The following is a 25,419-nucleotide window of genomic DNA, read 5'->3' as shown; positions in this document are numbered from 1 at the left end:
AGAGGGATGTCGGCCCATTATAAATGGCCCCAACAAGGAAATGCCTGTGCTCTCCCCCCATCCACATTCCATAAATCCTGACTCAGATATGAAACAGTCCACTGCAGCCCTAAGACTTTCAAACACTATGTTCCAGTAGTGTTTATACAGAACCCTTTGATTACCTAACAAGGGAAAGTAAGCGTGAGACTCTAGACCTGGCTTTTCACACCCAATATGGTAGTTTTCTCGCCTTCTGGACATTACTAAAAGGAATGTTTGTCTTTTATCACAGTTACTTCAGTATCATTCTGCCTGTTTATTGGTAATGTTTGAAGGGTACCTAACAAATGAATAATTGCATGGGATTGTAGACAACAAAGCTATACAAGTCTTGCCTTATAAGAGAACATTCTGGGAGTCATCGTTTCATGTTTCTTTAAGAAAGCTGCAGTTTTTTGTATAACCTTAGGCAAAGCTTTTCCTGTATACAGCCTTAGAAAATTTCAGTAGGTACTGCAGTATTATCAAATTCTGTTGATAGTTTTAACTGACACATTTAATTAAACCGAATGAGTCAAGCAGGATAGTGCTACTGACAACTGATCATTCCTGTTTTAAATACTTGCCACTTATATCTAGAATTTGATGAACTCCTTATGTTGTTGCTTCAGTATTTAAAGCTGAACCGTACAATTTGCTTTGTATGTACCATTTTTATTTTATAGTAGTCATAAACCTGTTTCAAGAAATTACTTATGCATTTGAAAGAAACTGCAATTAAGTCCAAAGTACGGATTCTGCATCCTGTCTGTGTGGGGAAAATGTTATGTTTTTATGGTTGGTGGTGATTGACCTCTTTTTTTTTTTTTTGTATTTTTTTGAGTCAAATTAAGCCATGTGTGCATGTCTGTGTATTCAAGTGGCTCTCAGAACACAAAGAACAATCAACAGGGACAACAGGACATAAGAATGGAGCCTTAGACAGAAGCATGTTATGCTTACCCAGGGTGTTAAAGTGCTAGAAACTTTTAAGACAAAAGACAAGATCAAAAAGGAGATGTCACGGGTATCAACATCTTCTGGCCAACAGAAGGCACATGGCAGTTGTGGAGAACAGGTGGGACTATTCTGACCCATTATGTAGAACTGATGATGTGGGTGCTAGATCAGGCCCTTTTAGACCTACAGAAGACTTGGGGTGCATTTACAGCAGTGGAAACTAAAAGGAGCATTGTCCTGTTGTCTGTGGAGCAAATGTAAAACTGACATGATCGCTGCACTTGGCCAGCAGTGATCCTGGGGACTTAGGAGGTAAGAAAAAATGAGTACTCATCTAGTTTTAGAAGGCAAAGTTTAGAAGTGTGAAAGAAGCAGAAAGTAGTGAGGAAAGTGTTTTGGTGAACTTCTTGAAGGAGGCACATAGACTTGCCGCTTTACCCCATTAGACAGGGCTTTAGTGGATAGATGGGCTTTCTCAGAGAGGTTACATGTCTTGTTGCTTTGTGTTTACTTTGAATTATTGCATTGTGATTTTCTTTTGGTGTTTCGTCATTGTAATTTGTGTTCTAGTTGCAGGCTGCTTTACTGTACTATACTATATTTGTACAGTAATTAGGGTTATAATGAGCTGAATCAACAATACAGTCTCTTTGTTTTGTCTTAAATTACACACCACCTTAAACCGCCCAAAACATTTGTTAGGAATCCATGAGAACAATGTGTACGTGTTTTTATGTATAAGTGTGCGTACTTTTTTTAATTCAATTGGGAATCCACCTAATTTTGTCTGTGGATCATTTTTTAGTTTATTACTTATTACTTAGTTTATTTGGAAGTATGCAGTGTGACCTAATGACTGAGGCATCAGTGTCCTGAATTCTGTCTGAATGTGTGACTCAATGTAAAGGTACTGCATATGCCAAGGTTTTGAATCTTTGTGCCTTAGAATCAACTTCACTGCTGAAAAGTGCTATATAAAATAAAGCATGTTTGCCTTTCAAAGTGTGTGCTGAAGGATTAACCTGTTGTGATGAAATAGTAATAGTCCCTAGGCCAGCCAGTTTATAAGATCTAGTGGTGCCGGAGTCAATAGTAATGGATGTAAGGTGGGACAGAGCCCTGGATGAAATGTACCTACATTAATTCCCAGTCGGCTACTCTGACTGCATTTCTTAGGGCTTTGTGTGGTCACTGGAATTTCTTGGACAGGGGCCTTCTGACTAGTAACAGAAATGATCAAGCTGCAAATTAAATTAAAGATACAGTCCTATAAAAGATAAATGATATGTTTATATTCATACAGTATCTACTTCATTTTTAAGTTTGCATACTGAGAGTTTGCCGACAGTCATCAGGACAAAGCGAGTTTTAAATCATTCAGGAATGTTAGATGGTTATGTACAGTAAATACATACTTAAGCATTTATTTATAACAATCACAGCTGCTAGCCACATATATCATTACACTTAGATACATGAGAAATGGGTCTCAAACTACCACGACAGTGCACACCATGTAACTTTCTTGCTTCAATACCAAATCTTCCTGCTCGGTCCCTGTTTGCTTCTTGCCTTATCTCTCTCAGCCTGTCTCCATCTCTCTTACATTCAGCAATTCCTTAACCTCACTCTTCCTCCAGACCTGCAGATCTAAGTCACTGCACAGGTCTTGTGTCTAAACTTATTTTGATGTCAGTCTGGTCAAGACAGTTCTTTAACTCTACATTGTCGATGAAGTGTGCATCTGTGCTTGACAGGATGCCATCTTTTAATGATATGGCTAACAGGCTACTATGGATCACTGGCTGAAATCTGCAAGTTTGAAACAAAAATCCAGCAACACTGGATTTGAATCTTAATATCGTAAAGGAAGTTTGGGAAATGTAACACAGAATTACACTAACAGGTGACTGTCAAATAGCAGTGGTCTGGTGTTAAATTTGACTTTAGCAATGCAGCCCAAAATACTTTTGGTACCAATGCCTTAGAGCAGTGGTTTTTAAGTTCAGTTCAGGACCCTCATGGCTGTAGGTATTTATTCCAATTAGTTTCACAACCAGTTTGTGGTTTTTCTTTTTGATTGATCTAATTGTCCTATGGATTTGTAAATACTTGTATTTTGTGCCAATTCTGAGCAATATGAGGACATTTGAATTTCTTGGAAAAGTGTCTTCCAATTAGTAACAAACTATTAAGAAGTAAATTAAATAAATGATACAACCTTAATAAAGGTCACAATATATCTCCATATTTTTATACTGAAAGAGCAACAAGGTATCACATTACACAAAAATCACCATTAACTGTTTTTCACAAATGAGCAGACAAGTCAACATATCACTGAAGTCCATGGTCACCCTCCTCATTCAATGCTGTTAACATTTTGGATTCACTTATGGGAACAAACACCATAGGAAGAGGTGAATTAAAAAGAAAATGGCAAACAAAACTTGAACATTTTAGGTTTTGGCAAAAATGCAAATATTTCGGAATTTCTTAGAATAAGAGAATCAAACAAGGACAGCTCAACAAACAATGAGATTAGTAAGAATGACGTACTGATTATGAAACTAGCTTAAATAAAAACCGCAGCCACAGGAGTCCCCTAGACTAAACTCAAGAAGCAATACTCTGAAGTACGTGGTTTTGTCTTTTTAGAGATGTGGAGTGGTCTGAGTAGGCAAATTTCCAAGACAAAGTTAGTGGTTGGAGTTGCTTTCTCACACAGACCACAGTCCGAATCCTGGCCTTACTAATGTCTGTATGTAGTTTTCCCGATGTATCCAATAAAAACACAAGTTTGCTCGATTGGCAGCTCTGAATTTTAAGGGCAGGAAAGCTTGACCTGTCTGTCAATGCCAAAGAAGCCAAAATGCTTGACAACTGATGGATCACAAATAACTGCCAGTTGCTGGTGAACTGACTGAGCAGATCTGAGGTGGTGCCTTTGAAAAAAGTAAAATGTTAACCTCAAGACTAAAACAAGAAGTTTTAGTTCTGCCATCCTCCCGATCCTGCACTATGCATCCGAGACCTGGAACTTGCTGGCAGGGGACCTCTGGGCATTCTAGGTGAGATGCTACTGCACAGTCCTGGGCATCACCCTTCTTAATTGCTAGCACAATGAGACCATTCAAAAGAGATGCCACCATCAGGGGGACTATTAAAGAAGTTATCAGATGATCATGGCTGAGATGGTTTGGCCATGTGGTGAGAATGGACCAGTCATGAATGCCATAACGCTTACTCCGAAGGCAGCAACCATTGGATTGGAAGAACAGCACCTAAAAAGATTTGAGTTAACAACTTCAGCTATCTGTGACATAATTATGACTTCACAAAATCGATAACGATGGAGAGCATACTACGAAGATAAATTTGTCTTGGCCACCACGGCACCAGTGAGGTTGCCCTGCAATCTTAGGAGATGCATCTCTTCCACTAGAGCAAATGGCTGACTTAATTTTACATGCATTTCCTCCCTACAATGGACAAGTGTCCCTGTTGTCGTTCATTCCTAGCACTCAGTAGGATAGTCTTTTTCTATTTACGAAAAACAGATGTGTGAAAACAATGCAGTGTCTCTCATGTCCAGAAACTGAACCCAAGCATTGAACCTTTGAGGCAACAGACCAGCATTGTGCCACTTCTTATAAAATGTATATTCTCAAATTTATAATTGCTGTATTTTTATGCAAAGAATAGGAAGTGTTTGTTATTAATTTTTTCTTGAATTTATCACTTTAGATGTATTTAAAGACCTATGATCCTTAACAAGAATCAGTTAAATAAAACAGATTTTACTGTCCATGTCATCCAGGTTTTTACGTGTGGTGATGTGCTTCTTTGGCAATATAATCCAAATTGAGAGTTGTCATAGTGCAAGAAAACTAGTCTACTCTTGCTCTTACATCATTTTCAATCTAAATAACTGGATATAACCATAAAACATCAAGGAATCTGGTCTCTAGGTTTCAACATGTGATGATAAAGAACGGTTTCCAAAAATCTTGTTGAAGGACACGGAGAAGTAATTCAGGAAATATTTTAAAATTCAGTTTCAAAATGGGTGCTGCTCATAGTTTAAGAAGAAACACTTTGGAAGCCAGCATTTATTCGGTTGGAACTGAACTTCAAGAAGTGTTTTGTTCAGCTTTGCTTTGTAAGAAGAGAAGGGCATCTATGCCAAATGCGAATCACAATGAGCCAGAATACCCAAGTTTCCGCATAGGTTGAGTATTCTAAGAACAGAGTGGGAGTTCCTTCAAAGTCGCAAAATACTGCTCTTATATAAAGGTTCACTGTTTTTGAAAAGCTCAACCCCCTCCTGTTCATTTTATTATTATGAAAGCAAATCACTGGCTAAGAACAATATAGTCAGTATTTTCTGGGGTTCCACTCCCCTGATCCAGTGAGCATACCTGTGTGGGCTGGCATTGGCCTCCTGCCAGTGTGTAAGAGCTGCAGGAGATTGGATTGCCTTGAATAGACACTGTGCATTGTGAACAAGAAATTGGTGCATTTTTATACATTTTTTTAATCATAAATACCTTATGTTGGTGTGATCTAACAGCTATTACCTGGGCAGTAGAAGTAAAGATATGTTTTCTTTTGATTGTGCTTGTGCTTTGGAAGGAAAGCACAGTTAGGGTTTAATGGTAAGAATATGATCCACTTTTTTAATTAAAACAGAATCTTATTATGTCCAATTTCATTTTTAATGTGCAATATAGCACTACTGGATTAATTTTAAAAGTAAAATGAATGCTGCCAAAGAAAATATCTAAAATACCATTGCATTTCAGCTTCCTGAGTAGTGGAACAGCTGTCATAATTAAAAGGGGCTCTTGATCTGAAGTGTCAAGAACATAAGAAGATGGTCCTTGAGAATTCTAAGTGGTTTTGCTTCATACGCTGTGTGCTAAATCAGCTTTTTTATTTTGTTTTTGTTTTTTTCTCTTTTCAGTTTGCCGACTGGTTTGTCACAAGAAGTGTGAAGCAAAGGTAAGTTGTGATTTTTTTTTTCCCTTTGTCAATGCATGTTTGGTGGTTACAGGTTTAATGCTGAGCAACTGAAAAAAAGTGGTTTATTTTAAGAGTCAATTGCAGGTATTGTTTTCAATAATGGCCATTGGCTTCCTCAGTGCCTTCTCTTTGTTTTTGTTAATAATGTCAAATTACAGTTTTGAAATTGCTTGGAAAATTTTAGTCCAACTTAAACTTACTAGTCAGAATGCTGCTCTTAACAAGATTTAATATTAACAATCATATGACCATATGAAGGGTTCAGATTTTATGCTTTTGTTTTTGTAATTCAGACTTATTGTTACTTTTGTGTGTTATGTGATGTACTATGTAAGAATTAGAAGAAAGCTATTAAAATTTATTTTTCCTCTTATATGATGACAAATATAATTTTCAGCCCTTCATTTTACATATGATATATAATAGTGGATTTTATTGTTCAAAATTATGCAAATGGAAAATATACAAGCAGCTAAATTCAAATTCATAACAACCTACTGTAAGAATGTACTTTTTTTTTTTTGCAAGCAGGTTCAGAAAATTATTGGTTAGATGGAGGGATGTTGGTCTATTTTCAGACATTAAGACATATTTATTGAAAGTCTTGAGAGGTCACTGTTAAAATTTGTACTGTTATGATTGGTATTTGTTGCTTTTTTTTAAAGTGTTTCTGAACCTATTATGCTCATCTTTAAATGCAACTATAGCCTATTTTAGACATTGGTTACTTTCTAAAATGTTTTCAGAGAAGTCTGATTACATTTTATTTCGACAACAGCTTGATTTTCATGCATGTCACCATTTTGGTATTCCCGTTGCCAGGACATGTGCCCGATTGCAGGAGTGTGGCCTCACAGGTCATGATGGCACCTGATGTCCTTCTCGCGATAGATTGAAAGGTCACCTATGAAAACATTTCGTCATCCAATTTTTCAAATAAATCTAAAGAAATTTCTGTGTGGTTGTAGTTTTGCTCTTAATTAGTATTTACAGACCTCTTTTTTGACTTTGACTTTTTGATTTACAAGTAGGCTTTGATGACAGGACAGATTATCGGTAACAATCTTTTTGCTGGTGTTTATTACTGTTTCTTCTCACTTAAATTACTCAAAATCACTCTTTTTATGATGAACATAAAATGTAGAATTTCTAGTTGACAAGTTTAATACCCTTTTATATATTTGTCCAGTAAAGAGTATATACATTGTGACGCATTAGTCACTGTCTTGCACCCCAAAACACGAGGCTGAGTCTCAGTACTTTAGCAAAACCAGCTTTATTCAACTTTAAACAGGAACAGCAAAGTTATTTATTGCAGCAGGATCTACCACTTCACTATACACAGACACCACAAACGGGCATAGTAGGAGCTAGGTCAGTGGCTAAGTTATACTGTTCCCTGCAATTATAATGTTCCTTGCATCACCCGTCAGTGAGAGGAGCTTATAGTGTGAACTCGATCAGCTTGCAGTTGTTTCTGCAGTGCTATGCTGCTGCACTGCGAACCTGCAGTTGCCTTGGCGATGGATAAGCAGCCCTCCACAGATATGGCAGTCGAGCTTCGGCTTGTCATCCCGTTGGGGAAGTCCCAAAAGAGTTTAGAAACCTCACAGCATATATAGCACATATACAGTAGACTGTATCTAATTATATACTTTAAATTATAAAATATTTATTTCTGAGGTAACACATTTTGTTAATATAGCATCTTTCCTATGCTCAAAGTACTTCATAGATCAGAAAAAGGCAGATACAGTATACAAATTGGATAGCACGAGGGGTATTTTATTTCAGACAAGCTGTAAGCATCCTTTTAATATTGAATGTGATTAAAATGACAAATGTACTTGCATGATTAAAATAGAAGTAATTAACATGGTTGAGCAGTGGTCACTACATTGACCCCATATGGTGAGTGTGGCTGTGTGCATGAAGTGGGCCCTGTGATGGGCACCAAAACCAGATTAAGGTGGCATGCTGGATCGATAGAGAATACCTTTCCTTAAAATGCACCATCCTAGCTAAAATAAATTCAAAATGCAAATGAAATATGTAGTAAGCAAAGCAGTAATTAAATAAAAGAATGACTATAAAGAAATTAACAATTACTATGAAAGTCTTTTTTATAAGATTAGATTTTCCTCAGTTTTTTTTCTCATGATTAAAATATCCAGTGTGTTTTTCTTGTTTGGAACTCTGGGAAAAAAAAAAAAAAAACTTAATTCAGCTGCTATAATTTGCTGTTCATGTCAAACTGCATTTCTGTAAATCAGTTCTTAACCGATTGAAGAATATTGCTGTGGTGAATACTTTTAATATGTGTTGACATTATGACTGAAATTTGTTTATGTCCTATTTGGGCTCCTCAAACATGAACCTTTTCAGTTATTCTACAACAAGGCAGAGCTTCAAAGTAAAAGCTGACATTAATTATAGCATTGTCCCTGTTGTTTTAGTTTGACATTTATGTTTTTTGTATTTACTGACCAGTAGTTTATTGTTCTAACACTGGAGTAGACACTACTAAGAAAACCGGATTGACACACAAAAAGCTGACCACACCGCAAGTCCAGAGAACACAGGATGATTCAGCAAACTAAAAATCCATCCCCACCCACTTTGTGTACTGGGGACATTAATAAAATAGAATACTGTAGTAATGAAAAAATGTAAATCAAGAAAATGCACAAACATTTAAATTTAATTAGGACTTTTAGAGGAGAGGGAAAGCGTTTAACCTGGCTGTGAATCAGCTGAAAAAGCAGAAGCTGCCAGTCCAACAAATTAGCTAATCTTGGTCAATTCCATCTGGATGACTAGAGTGCAGAAATCAGAATTAGTCATGAGAGAGGAGAAGTAAAAGAACAGAGCAGCGGATCAAGACGTTCAATACGTAATAATGAAAGAAAATAGGATATGGAGTGACAAACACAGTTGGACACTCCAAAAATGTGCAGGATTTGTGGAACACCCAGGTGGCATTTTGCAAATTTGAGCCATTCAGCAATGTTTCTGTTGAGAATCAGTTGTTTTCTTCATGATGTCTTGCTTATAGTGGACACATGAGCAGAGACTTTGGCAAGTTTAGACAGAGATATAAAGTAACAAAATAAAACTACTTAAGTACATTATCAGCCATTTGTACTTAAGTAAATTCCATTCAGGGCTACTATTACTGTTACTCCACTTAATTATTAGGTCAAAAGGCATACTTTCACTTCCCTACATTTTCTAGCAGTTTCTCTTTAGTGGTTACACAGACCAAACTATTATAAATTCATAAAAAGACCTGTTAGGTGTGTTTTCAACTTATAGTTCAGTGTTGCTGAGAAACAGTCAAATAGAATGCCATAAATCATTGAAAAAATAAAAAAGCACCATAACTTGCCTTCCACAGCCCATTCGGTAGGAAGTTCCCATGAATCCCGCTTACTGATAAACACAGAAATTGAATGTTCATTTTCCCTGTGGTCATATTTGAACACTATGTTCTCATTTGTAACATGCATTTGATTCATGTATAACACAGTGTTTTCTATGCCTACCAGCACCTAAAGAAATCTATGCTTTCAAGAATTTGCCTTCAAATTTAAAGAAGCCTGTTGAAATAATGTTTTTCTTTCTCCTCTAAACAAATCTTATATAGAGCCACTAAACTCCTAAAACGTGGTGTCTTTTTAATTTTGCACAAGCAATATTTTTTCGGCACAAGGAATATGTTGAGATCAGAAATGATTTTGTGTGAACAATATCCATATGTTGCATGCACAAGATATTACAGCAGACTCTTATGAGCCCAAATGCTGAAGTTAGCCTGCGAGGGGGTGATAGGAGTGTCCCCTGTGCTTGGAGGGACAAACAAAGTAAAGTTGAGATCTTGCTGTTCCTTGTTATGTGGATGCTAAGTGGTGTCAGCTTTTCCAAATGTAGAGATAAGTATTTTTGTTGCCATCTTATGGAATTTGAGCTTGGGGAAAACTAACGAGACACTCCCCTGCCAACCAGAATCTACTCTAGAGCCACAATGACTAAGGAAAATAGGGACTATTCTAGTTTTGTGTACGGGAGTGAACTTTGAGCAGCAATATGTGCTGTGCTGGTAAACTGTTAGCTAAGTGTGTGCCTTGTATTATCTCTGAGCTGTTCTTATTATTAGTTCTTTGAGATTCAGGAGAGTGCATTTAAAATTAACAAAATGGACCCATGTCCAAAGCATTTCTCAATAGAACATTGATTTTGAGATTTGTAATTGCCTTTTTATTATGTTTCATTGTAGCTGAATTATTGCGGTGTAATTATTAATGCAAGTTGGATTAATGCTTATATTTCTGGGAAAATGTTATTGTGTAAAATTTACATTGTTTATTGGAATGCATTAAAAATATGAATATAAATTATGAGACAATTGGTATTCATCTTGTTATGCTGAAGCGTTAACATGTCTTGAGTTCAATTGTACTTAATTTCATAGTTTACATGACTGCTTGAGACAGTAATTTAAAGATAAACTGGGCACCAATTTAAGCAAAGGAAACCATAGATTTCTTCAGATAATTCTTGTTAAAGATATGCAACATTTCTGAAATTGTTGTCTTACTGAAATAATTGCCCTTCTAAAATCAATTTTCAGTGAAGCATAATAACCCCAATCTATTTTGATTTTCAGTCATTTTTTTATATTGTGCATCTATTCAATTGGTAAGTTTTTGAGATGTGAAGTCATCACCATGAATGTCACTGAGTGCAGTTATTATACTGATCAGAGGCAGGATTGCATTTGCTTGATTCATTATTCTGTAGTGCAGTTCTGTAGCATAAATACTGTGTGTTTAATAATAAAAGGAATATACTCTTTAGATAAAGTGTTACACCTTCTCATTGTTATAAAATGTACTTTTACTTTCAGTACTTGAGCATTTTTGAAAGCAAATACTTTTTGACTTATTTTACTTATTTTTTAAACTGGAATACTTCTGAATTCACTGAAAGAAAATTTTGATGAAGTACTTTCATCTATGTATCATTTTCTGAGTATTTCTTCAGCTCCGAGTTTAGGTGATTTCTATAGGTTGTTTTTAGTTACCCCAAGGTTATTTTTTCACTTCCTGCAGCATTGCTTTCTCCACCCTTGCCGAGATCTTTCCAGGATGCCCACTCCTAGGGAGAATAGCAATAGTAGCACATTTCCTCCATTTTTAGACAGCTTGTCTTTTTGTGGATTGATAAACACCCAGTCCCATAAACCTGCTTGTGTATTATTTTCTAGCTTTGTGCATCTCTCCTGGCTAATCCTTGTATAACTGTAGTATAAGTGTGAGGGTTAGGGCTATAGGGCGGAACAGTTTGTTGAGTTAGACAAACATTGAGCCGTATTATTGCTTTTGTTTGCTCCCATGGAAACACTGAGGATTTCCTTGTCATTTATGCATATTGGCTTATTCTTTTCTTGCAGTCTGGCCAACACTTCACATTCCAAAGCTGTCATTAGACACCAACACTGTGTCACAATGTATTCATTTATACAGTGGACTCTGTACAGTGCCAATACCCAAATTGAACGATTGCTTGTTTCTTTATTATTTTATTTTATTTTAATTTTTAAAAACATAGTTTTAGACTAATGTACAATCATAAAGTCACCAATCAACTGAATTTTTGTATGAAAATTACAGTACTGCATACTTAGATTCATAAATCCATTGAAAGCACTTGTGTTGGTTATAATAGTCTGTGATTTGATTTAGTTTGTTTAATAGTTTTTCGCTTGCCGTGTTAATTATGGTTTTTGAGTCCCAGAAACACACAGATTTCTGCATGAGCAAAGGACATACTGCACAGGAAGTGATTGAATCTTAATAAGCAAAATATTCCTCTGTGGAGAATTCCCTTTAACTATTTAGATGCTCTGGGGTAGATAGAATCCCCAAGTGTAGTGAAGTTCCCAAGCAATTCTGCCATGGTACTGAATTCACAAGGAAGCAAACTCTGCAGTGTTTATTCATCACTAGTTTTAGATAATAAGAGGTAGATTTCCTGTTATGTTATAAAGGGTGGAATAGAGTTCTTCTGTTTTCAGAGAAGTCTGATTACATTTTATTTCGACAACAGCTTGATTTTCATGCATGTTGCCATTTTGGTATTCCCGTTACCAGGACATGTGCCCGATTGCAATCAATCAATCAACATTTATTTATATAGCACATATTAATACAAAAAAAATGTAGCTCAAAGTGCTTTACAAAATGAATAGAAAAATAGAAGACACAATAAAAAATAAACATAAGTCCACATTAATTAACATAGAATAAGAGTAAGGTCCGATGGCCAGGGTGGACAGAAAAAACAAAAAAAAACTCCAAACGCTGGAGAAAAAAATAAAATCTGTAGGGGTTCCAGACCAAGAGACCGCCCTGTCCCCTCTGGGCAATCGATTGCAGGAGTGTGGCCTCACAGGTCATGATGGCACCTGATGTCCTTCTCGCCATAGGTTGAAAGGTCACCTATGACAACATTTCGTCATCCAATTTTTCAAATAAATCTAAAGAGATTTCTGTGTGGTTGCAGTTTTGCTCTTAATTAGTATTTACAGACCTCATTTTTGACTTTGACTTTTTGATTTACAAGTAGGCTTTGATGACAGGACAGATTATCGGTAACAATCTTTTTGCTGGTGTTTATTACTGTTTCTTCTCACTTAAATTACTCAAAATCACTCTTTTTATGATGAACATAAAATGTAGAATTTATAGTTGACAAGTTTAATACCCTTTTATATATTTGTCCAGTAAAGAGTATATATATCGTGACGCATTAGCCACTGTCTTGCACCCCAAAACACGAGGCTAAGTCTCAGTACTTTAGCAAAACCAGCTTTATTCAACTTTAAACAGGAACAGCAAAGTTATTTATTGCAGCAGGATCTACCACTTCTCTATACACAGACACCACAAACGGGCATAGTAGGGGCTAGGTCAGTGGCCAAGTTATACTGTTCCCTGCAATTATAATGTAATAACTGAAGGTTATGCCTCGCATTAAGAAACGAAAACAGAATTAATGAAAATAACCAGCAGAGGAAGTGTTTAACAGTAGAATTACCAGAGACTACGAAAAAACTCGTAGATCCATCCCACTTTAAAACGCTTCGCACCTCTCTGTCAGTGTCTTTTGTCCTTTAAATGTGTTGATAAGCAGCAAACAGCAAGCAGCCTGCTATCACATCCCTCCACCCCACACAGTTTTCTGAGCTCAAGTCTGTATACCTGTGTGTCAGTTGCTTAGAGTTGTATAGAGTGAGAAATCAAGCAAAATGACACCTTTTATAAATACTATATCGTTATTTGGAACACTTGCATTTCATGTGTGTTCCGTGTCTGCAATGATCTATGTAAACACATCGTTAAGACGGTAAATAACATTTGATCTGGCTTTTATGCAACATATAAATGTTAATGTTTTAGGCACATGTACCGTCCTTTGTATGTAAGAGCCATATCGAATGTTATTTACCCATTTACCCTTATTTATTTACTTACTTCCTACAGCGTAAAGTCACAAGTAGAGTGCAGAGCTTCCCATGTACATATACGAAGTACAGTGATGGCAAAAGTGCATTTTTGATCCAATGTAGAACCATCGTCATGATTTGAGATAACCTCTGTTATAGCACATCTATGTGAAAACAGCAGTGTCAAATGCGGGGGGATTGGGATCGTGAACGCAGATGAGAGAACAAAACTGAATAAAAAAAATAACAAAGCTAAACTTTACAAGTATAATAAATTACACCGGCTGTTACAGACTGGAATCAAATGTATGTTTTTATTCTAAAATAGTAAGAATACGGGCAGCTCACTTCTCAAAACGTACTCGTCCGGGATCAAACCCGTGAAGCTTTGATTACCAGTCAACAGTTGATACCGTTGCGCCACCTCTTGCCACTGTCGTAGCAAATGCGTGTCAACGTTGCACCCTAACAAGGCTTCTATTTCTGCAGTTATATTTTTGAATGGAAGCGCATTTGTTCTGTTATATTTGTACCTTTTGTGAAAATGTTTCTTTGATATTTTGAATTCAGGCTTCACGCATTATACACTTCATGTGTACATTTTGTCAATTATTACTAAAACATGAAAAACGTTTCAGTTTTAACAATGTGTTTACATAGATCGTTTTAGACACGGAACATATATGAAAAACAAGTGTTCTAAATAAGAATATAGTATTTATAAAAGGTGTCATTTTGCTTGATTTCTCACTCTATACAACTGACACGCAGGTAAACAGACTTGAGCTGAGAAAACTGTGCGGGGTGGGGGGATGTGATAGCAGGCTGCTTACTGTTTGCTGCTTATCAACACACTAGCAAAATACCCGCGCTTCGCAGCGGAGAAGTAGTGTGTTAAAGAAGTAATGAAAAAGAAAAGGAAACATTTTAATAATAACGTAACATGATTGATATTGTCATTGTCATGAGTGTTGCTGTCATATATCCTCTTTAATAAAACCCTTGTGTGCATCCAGTGTCCGTGTGTATGTGTCTTCTGGTGAAGCGGGGCCACACAGCACCTGTTCAGTCTCTTCCTGTGCATTCCCTGTGCAGAGAGAGATACAGATACACACACAGGTGCGCGCGAGTCACACACACACACACACAGGCGCGCGCGCATCACACACACACACCCACAGGCGCGCGGTGTCCGTGTGTGTGTCTTCTGGAGAAGTGCGCATGCACGGGGCCACACAGCATGTGTTCAGTCTCTTCCTATGCATTCCCTGTGCAGAGAGAGAGACAGATACACACACAGGCGCGTGCGAGTCACACACACACACACACAGGTGCGCGCGAGTCACACACACACACGAGTCACGCACACACACACACACACGCGAGACACACACACACACAGGCACGCGCGACAGACAAACAGACACACACACACAGGCGAGAGACAGACAAACAGACACACACACACACAGGCGAGAGACAGACAGACACACTCACAGACACAGAAGCGCACTCAAAAGAGACACACACGCGAGAGACACACACAGGGGCATGTGTGCATTGTTGCAATGTTACTTTTCTTGTTTGTTTATTAAATTACAGATTTTTCAAATGTTCATTTTTTTCCCTGTGCTTAAATCTCATTAAAAAAAGAGTTTTTAGCGAACGGGTCATAAGGCTATAGTGCAAATTCTTGCAGTTTTAGTTTTCTCTGTTGTTCAAGGTTTTCTTAGTGTTATTCAATGTTTTTTCCTTTAGTTTACTATTACGCTGTGCTTTCTATGGTGTAATTAACTATATGTGTGCTTAAAAACTTAAAAAAATATATATTTACATACAGTTCATACGGTCTGGAACGGATTAATTGTATTTACATACAATCCTATGGGGGAAATTACTTCGGTTCACGACCAAATTGGGTTATAACCAGAGTTTTGGAACGAATTATGGTCGTGAACCGAGGTTCCACTGTATTACTATCAGACAAAATTACAGGCATTTTACGGAAATACAAACTTGTATTACTGAGAGAGAAAATTAAAGGCACACAATACAGTGACACATATTACAGCCACATACAAGGTCCCTTGCCATTTAATATAGACTGTTAATACAAATGTTTATGCACTACTGTTCTAGCGCCCGTTATTTTAACGGGCTTAATGTCTAGTATATATATATATACATATATATATATACACACACACACAAACATATATATATATACATATACACACATATATACAGTATATATACATATACATCCACATATATATACAGTACATATATATGCATACATATGTATATATATGTGTGTGTGTGTATATATATATATATATATATTAGGGGTGGGACTCGATTAAAAAAATTAATCTAATTAATTAATCTTGATTCATCGCATATAATCGCACATGTAAATGTGCCCCAAAACGCAAATGTTTTTTTTAATTTAAAAGGGTTTTAGTGGGCGACAGAATCAAATAATAGACATGGACATGAATATTGTAAACTCAAGCTCTTTTAATTTCTGGAAAAAAAAATGCATTTAAACTGCATTTCAATTCAAATCAGAATCATCATCCATGGCTAAAATTGGGCAGATTTAAAAATAAAGTGGTATTCTAAGTACTTTAAGTACATGTTCAGAATGGTATTGTCTTTAAATAATAATAAGAAAAATTTCAACATAAAGTGCAGTTTTTCATCTTAAAAAAATAAGGCAGAAACATAAAAGTTAATTAGACCAGTTTCACCTTTAAACTCTCAGTAACCTTAGCCAAAATTATTTTGTACATTAGACTAAAACAGTGTGATCATTGAACATTTTGTAATTAGATGTAATTAAAATTACTAACGGTCACGGAAGTCCAATGATCCCCAATAAGAGCCACAAAGTCCGCTTTCTGTAATGCATCTAATTTTGCTTGCTTTTCAGTGTCATAAAGCTGTTGAATTTTACTTTAAATAGTCTCTCGGCACGGCAGTTGAAAAGTTGGATCACCTAACGCTAACTGTAGCACATTTTCTGACCCCCTATCTTCCACCAGTGTTAGTGGTCTACAGTCCAAAGCAATCCATTTTGCAAGAGAATTTGTAAGTTTGACCAATGTTGACTTACTAATTTTGGTCCTGAAGCCAGTCATTTCATCAGTTTTGGGCTGCCGACAACTTTTGTTGGTACTCAAACTCGTACTGCTAGTGCTAACAGCATACACAGTTTCTGTGTTCGCTGTAACATGTTTTGCATTTAGATGGTACCGTAAGGTTGAAGTGCTTCGGTGTTACACAAACTACTTTTTGCACAGTTTGCACAAAACCACGCTTTTATCAAGGCTTCCGTCGGGTAGTCTATTGAAATGAAATTTTCCTCCAATCAGTCCTAGCAACGCGCTTTCTTCCAACTCTTACATTTTTGTAGCTCTGATGTGTGCATCAATGTAATCGGTGTACCAGGAAATCATGCATTGAGAGAAGTTCCCCTTTGCTTGGAATGCAAAGTGTGATTAAATGCTTTATTTTTTAACGTGTTATGGAGCACATGCATCAAAGCTTCTCAGCTGTGCTTGTGCTAAGAAAAGGAAACATTTTAAAAATAACGTAACATGATTGTCAATGTAACCTTTTTGGAGGATTCAGAGTGTGGAGAAACTCTAGTGACAGCATGTATATTAACTTGTGGATTTTTCTGTGAGTATTTAGTGGCAGCGTCACAGAGTTGCTTCCGCAAGACCGCGTTAGCTGCGGAGCTCAGCTCAGAGCGAAATGAGGTGAATGGGAGGGGAGAGGATGACGTCACTCCCCCACCCGCCTCAACTGTCAATCCCCCCACAAACACAGTCTCTCGGAATTTGCATAAGCACAGCCCTTCACCAGGAATTTTAACTTAGTTACAAAGTGATCAAAACTCTCGTTTATACCCTGCGTCCTCTCATTAAACTTGTATCCCACATTAGTCATGGGCATGACAAACGCCAGCAGCATCCTGTTTATGAACTTAATTTAAACTTTAGGTTTACACCGTGCTTTGTTTCCGAAGTAGCTGCAGTCATGAATATGCTTGTATGCATCACTGTGCATGACAAACGGCAGTGAGAGCGTGTCTATAAACTTAATTTAAACTTATGGTTTACACCGTGCTTTGTTTCCGCAGTAGCTGCACTTATGAATATTCTTGTATGTGTCACTCGCTTGCTTCTTATTGTTTCGCTGCCTTCTCAATTGTATAATGCATTTTTTCTTCAGTACTTTTTGGAGCTCTTCCTTTTTTTTCTACGTACTGTACTGCGCTCACAGTCAGTTCACGTGATTACGTGGGAGGCGTGATGATGTCACACGAAACTCTGCCCCCCATGGCCATCGAGCTGAACTCCATTACAGTATATGGAGAAAAATAGGTTCCAGTTGTGACCATTATGCGTAGAATTTCGAAATGAAACCTGCCCAACTTTTGTAAGTAAGCTGTAAGGAATGAGCCTGCCAAATTTCAGCCTTCCACCTACATGGGAAGTTGGAAATTAGTGATGAGTGAGTGAGTCAGTCAGTGAGTGAGTCAGTGAGGGCTTTGCCTTTTATTAGTATAGATTTAAAGGGCAAAAGACGCTGACAGAGAGGTGCGAACCGTTTTAAAGTGGGACGAATATATGACTTTTTTCGTAGGTTCTGGTAATTCTAGTGTTAAGCAAGTCAGAAGTCAAAACCAAGAGTCAAGCCTAACTTTCGTGGGATCAGAATCGTAAGCTAAGAATCAAAGAAACAAGCCAAAAGTCACAAACTGGAAAATCTAAATAGTGCTACGACACATGTGCACAAAGAGTTTTTATTTAGTTTTCTCCAAAACTTAGATGTTCATGCATTTAGTGTGGTGATCTTTATCCAATGATGTTGATTGTGTAGTCTCCGGGACCATGCTTCATAGTAATTGTTGTCCTGCCTTTACGAAAGAAGCACAAAATGGTGGCACCATTTGGGAAACAGTATGGCAATAAAAATAATGCAAGTAACTACCCAAATCACTGAAACTAAGCAAGATAAATTGATATGGGGGCATTGTGGAATAGGAATTTACAATAAATTGTTTTGATACATAATCTTATGTGGTGTTAGTCTAACACTCTCTGGTGTTACTCTTGTGCTACATTGCCATTAGAGGATTACAAATAATTGTATTTTTCCCTAAAATTTTATTATAGAACAATACCACAACATTTGACCTTTTGAGGCTGACATTCAATAACATTGTTTACAGTTCGGATTCTATCCCTTATACATTTTTGGTTTTAATCATGAAAGACATTTGCAATTTATACTGAATTACACCATGCTTGGCAAAAATTTTTCTAGTATTATTTGAAATGTCCATTTTCTCTTTAGAATAGGCAGTGTGGTGTAGTGGTTAAAGCTACAGTTATGGGTTCAAATCCTACTACTGTCACTGTGTGACCATGAGCATCTGCCTGTCCTCCAACTGGAAAAACAAAAAAAGAAACTTTGTAAGTTGCCTTGGATAAAGGTGTTAGCCAAATAAGTAAATAATAATAATAATAATAATAATAATAATAATAATAATAAAAGCATGGCCTACAAGTTTCAAGTTTATTGTCATGTGCAAGGTAAGGAAACACGTTTCCCTGTACAATGAAATTCTTTCTTTGCTGTCCACACCAAATGACAAAACCAAGCATAAAGATAAACATAAATAATAAGCAGCAGATAGATAACAAGTAACAGAGGCAGCATAAAGTATAAAAACAGAATAGAAGTATAAAGTGTAATTCTGCAGGTAGGTGTGTGATGGACAAGTCAAATACAGTTGTGTGAGGTAGACAGAATGAGGTGGCCCATGGTTATAAACTCCAGTCAGTTATTTAGGAGTCCAATGGCCTTGGGAAAGAGAGTTCTTTAGCCTGGAAGTCCTGCATTTCATACTTCTATACCTCCTGCCTGAGGTATTGGGGGTGTGTGGGGTTCCCTGAGGATCGAGGCAGTTCTCCTGCAGACTCTGCAGTTGTAGATGCTCTGCAGAGAGGACAGTGGAGTCCTGGTGATCTTCTCAGCAGTCTTTATCACTCTGTGCAGGCGTTTGCGGTCCATAGCAGTAGTGTTGCTGTACCACACGGTGATGAAGCTGGTCAAGATGCTCTCAACAATGCAGCTGTAAAAGTTGCAGAGGATCTTAGTCGACATACCAAACTTCCTCAGCCTCCTCAGAAAGTACAGCCACTGTTGAGCCCTCTTGACCAGTTGTGTGGTGTTAAGAGTTCATGTGAGGTCCTCACTGCTGGAGACACCCAGGTATTTAATAGTGCTTACCCTTTCCACTTCAAGCCCTTGGATGAACAGTGGCCGGTGAGGTCTCCTCTCCTTCCTCATGTCCACTATCATCTCCTTCGTCTTGTCTGTGTTGAGGGTGAGGTTGTTGCCCTCACACCATGACGCCAGACTGTCCACCTCCCTCCTGTAGGCCACCTCATCCCCACCAGTGATGCGTCCAATCACTGCGGTGTCATCTGCAAACTTCAGGATGATGTTATCTTTGTGGGAGGCAACACAGTCATGGGTGAACAGGATGTAGAGGATGGGGTTGAGGACGCATCCCTGTGGGGTGCCTGTGTTTGTGATAATAGTGGCTGAAATCTTACCAATCCTGACAGACTGGGGCCTGCCAGTCAGAAAGTCTAGGAGTCAGTCACAGAAGGTGGGGTGCAGGCCAACTGCAGACAGTTTATGGGGGATATCTTAGCCTAAGATTGCCTAAGGATGTAAACCATGAAATTGGGTGATGTTTAGTTTTTCCTGTGATGTTCTTCAAAGAAAATCATCTTGATTTTATGCTTGTGTGTCATGTCTTTCTACTAACTTACAAGTTCTGTCATGAACACTTTTGGAGGAAAGAGAGACAAAAGTAGATTTGGGGACTTCGTGCTCTATCACCCATTTGTGGCCATCTTACAGATATCATTCCAAAGGTGTTCTGCATATGTTAAACACTACTAAAATAATGCATATGTCCATCTTTTTAACAATACATGTCACATTTTGATATTTTGGGCTCATTTTATTATTCTGTTCTGTGCTAGGGTGGTACACAGAGATGCAATTTTTACGACATGTATTAAATTTGATGCTTGTGCTTTAACAGGAGATTAGCTCATGAAATAAAATGATAGCCTTCAAATGTATCCATCTGGAAACTGTTAGTGAGCTTGGATCCATTTCTAAAACTGTACTAATTTGCCAGCACTACCTACTTCCCTGGTAATATATTCAGTCACCGGAAATTCTTTGGGGTGTGTGAAGTGGTTTTGGTATAGGGGCTTAGAGTTCACATTAATTCTGAAAACATTCTGGTTCAGTGTTATGATTTCCAAAGCCATTTACATTGACTATACAAGCATTTTATATTTACTTTTCATTTTATTAAATATCACTGTGAGATTCTTTTCATGGAATCGGTTTCAGAAATTATGGTTGCACAGTTCCTTAAAATGTTAATGAAAAAATGTATTCTTAAACTTCTTTTATGAATTGTAGGCTACAGGGTTTAGGTTTCTTATAATAATTAGCTGATGTTGTTGAACGCATCTCTTTATTATTATTCATTAGGTGGGCATATAAAATAGATTGTGTACGTTTTTTTTAAATTTGCCAGGTTTCCCAAAAACTTGTTAAACTGGGGTGATTCTCTGTAGATATGTACTGACTAGCTGTGGTGAAACTTATGATTGCAATTAAGATTAAATGCCTTGTTACATATTGGTTTCATGTAACTGTTCAGCAACATGTGTGGGTTGGTTTTCGTGTAATCTGAAATGTATGTTCAAACAAAGACAGTAAATGTTCTAGGTAGGAAACCACTAACTAAGACTGATGAAGCAAATGATTGAAGACAAGCAGTATAAAAAGTAGGGGCCCTGAGGCAAGAGATTATATTTAAATTTTTGTGGTGCACTATTAAACCCAGTTTCCAAATTCTGGTTGAAACTTGAAAGGGTTAAGTTCAGTACAGCAGTTTATGGTTGTCCTATTTGCTCTGTAATTTGTTACTTATAAATTTAAAAATGCAATTTTCTGAAAGTGCTTATTCTAATACCAAAGCCTTTCCCATATACTGAAACTTGGATATCAATTTTTGCTCATACAGCTGGATTTATTGGTTTTATTTATGCCACATTTTTCAGTCTTATGTTCCTTATGGATTGGCTTGGCTATAACAGTGGGATAGTGTTGCTATCTCAAAGATCCAGCGCCAAGCTAAATCCCATACCCAGCCACCGTCTGAGTGGTATTTGCATGCGCCCCTCATTTCTGTGTTTTTCTCAAGGTGTTTCTGATTCCTGTTTTTACCTTCACATCCAGAAAGACCTCTTAGTACTGAATGTGAATTTAGGTGTATGCAAGAGTGAGCACTACAAAAAACTTGCTGCTTTTCCAGGATTCCATCTTGCTTTTTTAGTGCCAATGAAATTGATTTTGCCTGCACTTCTGCCCCAGACCTGAAGTTGGATTATGTGGAGTTTTAAAAGTTGTGCCATGTTGTTAAATGTAATAGTAGTTCAAATTACACAAGCTTCACTCATATTAAAAATTAATAAATTTGTATCATTTTCATGGGGAAACCATTGTGGTAATCTTGGCCATAAATCACTAAGTTTGGTTAGCCATCTGAAATTGGAACTAATATATTCTTGCCTGGAAACCTCCATAACAAGGGAAGACTTTGTTTTCAGTTCTTATGGCAAACTGTCTGGCAGAGTAAACTGTTTTCAAATGTTGTGACATATGGGTAATGAAAGTGTTCATTAATTCTTTGAATGCCACTTCTAAATGGTTTGATTCCTTTTAGGTCCTGAATAAACAGCTATATGTTTATTTGAATAATATTGTAAAACACTAGAAAGTCACTAAAGGTCTGAAGTCTCTTTATTTAGCAGAGGTTATAGGAATATACTGCCAGATGAGTCACTTAATGGCCCATTCCAGGTTTAGCTGCCTGCCAGCATACCAACTATCATTCCCCGACAATGGCTTTGTTTAGTGGATAAGAGCTACCATTTCAAACCCTATGACAGATGTGGAAGGTGTGCCTCAAACAGTGAATTACTCTTTCAATTTCATTTGAAAACAATGTACTGTTATGCCTGCAGTACACTGTACATTACTGACACTGAACAACATCACTTACAGCATTATTTTTAAGGCATTAATTCTGAAGGTATGAATCAAAATTATTTTAAAAATATATAAGTACACAAGTATAAAATCAAGATGGTATAATCACTAGGAAAATTATTAAAATAGCACAGTATTAAATCCAATATGTGCATTTTGTTAATGAGAAACACAGATCTGATAAACCAGATTGTTAAAGTAAAACATTTATATGCCATGTACACAGTACATTTACTACTGGTGAAAATTTTTAGAACACCACTTTTTTTTCAGTCTTTATAGAAAGGGACACAATTTAATGTCTTAATGTTTCATGAAATCAAGGCATAGAACAAGTAAACAACGGACAATAAAAAAAATAAGCCAAGAACACATGTGTACAACATTTTGTTCAAACTTTTAATTAAAGTGCTCACCTTTTGCTGACATAACAGCCAAACACACACAGCATTCTTTCTTTAAGGGAAATCAAATATTGGTCAGAAAGATCTTCCCAACATTGTTGCAGACATTCCCATAAATGTGTTGCACTTGTATGTTGCTTTCCTTTCACCCTTATGTCCAGTTCATCCCAAACTAACTCAATGGGATTTAAGTCTGGAGACTGTGTTGGCCATTCAATGTTTTGAAGTGTACCACCTTGTTCTTTAAGGTAGTTCCGACATAGCCTGGAGGTTTGTTTTGGGTCATTGTCTTGCTGTAGGATGAACTACTGACCTATTAGACGCAGACCAGAATGTATTATGTGGTGCTGCAAAATGCTGTGGTAACCTTTTTGATTCAGAATGCCAGTCACTCTGAGCAAGTTACCAAATCTGCCTCCAGCAAAAAATCCCCAGACCATCATACTTCCTCCATGTCTGACAGTTGATGTCACACACTGACAAACCATTCTTTCACCAACTCAACGGTGAACAAACCTCATTTGTGATGAACTGAAGATTTTACATTTTGGTTCAACGGTCTCTGAGAATTTCTTCTAGTAGTAGTCCACATCTGGTATTTTAAGGCCCCATTTTGTCCATTAAGGAATGGCTTTCTGTCTTGGGACTTGCTTTTTTGACCACTGTTAAGCTGTGGTGCTGTGAGGCAACTATTATGCAAGCTACTGTTCCTTAGAAACATTTCTTCTGGTTGTGTTGTGACTTAGGAAGAAATCTGGAAGACCCAATTAGAGTTTCTTCCAGTTTCCTTTGGATTGTGTAGGACACTTTGATTGTTTTTGCAATTTGTCTAAATGAAAGGTCTACACTCCTAAGGGTAATAATGATTTCTCATTCAGTTAATTATTTTCTTGCCATTATCACTGGAATTTACAACATTCTACAGTGTAATATTGTCCAAGTAGTACTTCAGGGGGTGTAGTAACACAATCTGTCCCAACTCTGCTTTAAGACGGACAGTGGGTTTTTAAGTAATAAACAGAAGTTGGGACACCTGCACAAATTGTTTGCTCCTACTTGCAAGGCTTAATTAATTTTAATTGTTGCAGAACATCTTTAGGTTGTAATCTTTTAGTTGTTTCCTGAAGAAGGCCCATTCATAATATTCTTCACTAGTCCCAAAGCCACTACAGTGTTGTCTGTATGCTTTAGTTTGTTGTGTTGAAAGGTGAATCATTGCCTCAGTTTGAGGTTGGATGCACTGTGGAGATGATTTTCTTCAATAAACTCTGTGTTTGGCTGCATCCGTCTGTTCCTCAATTCTGACCAGTCTTTCTGTCCCGGCTGCTGAGAAGCACCCACATAACATGATGCAGCCACTACCATGCTTTTCCATAGGCATGGCAGGTGATGAGCAGTACCTAGTCCTAGACATAGTGCTTGGAGTTCTGCCTAAAAACCTCAATATATATCACATCAGATAAAGAATCTTTGTCCTGAGCCTCTGACACCTTTAAACTGTTACTCAAGAGTGGCACCCATTTAGCACTTTGATGGAGTATTACTGAGATGGTTCTCCCATCTGAAAAGAAGACTTCTGAAACTCTGTTAAAGTAACCATTGGGTTTTTGGTCATATCCCTGACCAGGCACTTCTTTCCCAGTTCCTCAGTTTGACCGGGCAACCAGCTCTTAGATTTTCCAAATCTTCTTTCATTTCACATTTGTTGAGGCCACTGTGCCCCTGGGAACACTCAAAGCTTTAGAAATGGTTTTATACCCTTGGCCTTATGTATGCATCACCACAATTTTATCACAGAGGTCTACAGCAAGTGTCTTGTACTTGTGAAAGGTGAAGTATGAATTGTTGGGCCTTGTATATACAGGTGTGTGCCTTTCTAAACTCTGTCCAGTCAGTTCAGTTTGCCACAGGTGTACTGCAGTCATGTTCTTCACATATCTCATGAATAATGAAAGCAAACTGGAAGCACCTGACCACAATCTGGGCTGTAACAGCAAAGCATCTGAATAATAAATTTACAAATCTTTCTAAAAACACATTTTCACTTTGTCATTATGGGTTTGGAGTGTAGAATAATGGGTGAAAATTGAGAAATCATCAATTTAAAATTAAACAATTATACAATTAAAGTGAAATGGGTCTGCATGTTTTTTGAATCCACTATGTATATTATTTATTTTTTAATATATAATATAAATAATATATATTAATTAATAAAAAATGCAGAGAACACATGTTGCAAAACTACTATTGTATAACAAATAAGTTGGCAGTGTAAGAGGCTATGCATAGTAGCAAGCAGTGACATAGATGTTAATTGTTTCAACTAGCTAA

General features: G+C 37.1%; 1 protein-coding gene across 5 annotated transcripts in view; it reads left to right on the top strand.

Moving 5' to 3' along the window:
• Positions 1 to 25,419, top strand: part of LOC120531205 (tensin-like) — an 801,530-nt gene that overhangs the window by 388,085 nt on the left and 388,026 nt on the right. For all 5 annotated transcript variants that reach the window (XM_039756405.1, XM_039756402.1, XM_039756406.1 and 2 more), the window contains exon 3: positions 5,948 to 5,985. In XM_039756405.1, coding sequence (XP_039612339.1) covers positions 5,948 to 5,985 — 38 coding nt within the window. The remainder of the gene's footprint in view (positions 1 to 5,947; positions 5,986 to 25,419) is intronic.

This window comes from Polypterus senegalus, chromosome 6, assembly GCF_016835505.1.
Source record: "Polypterus senegalus isolate Bchr_013 chromosome 6, ASM1683550v1, whole genome shotgun sequence".
Lineage (NCBI taxonomy): Eukaryota > Metazoa > Chordata > Cladistia > Polypteriformes > Polypteridae > Polypterus > Polypterus senegalus.
The sequence above is the reverse complement of the archived record's forward strand: the minus strand, read 5'-3'. Positions and strand labels throughout refer to the sequence as shown.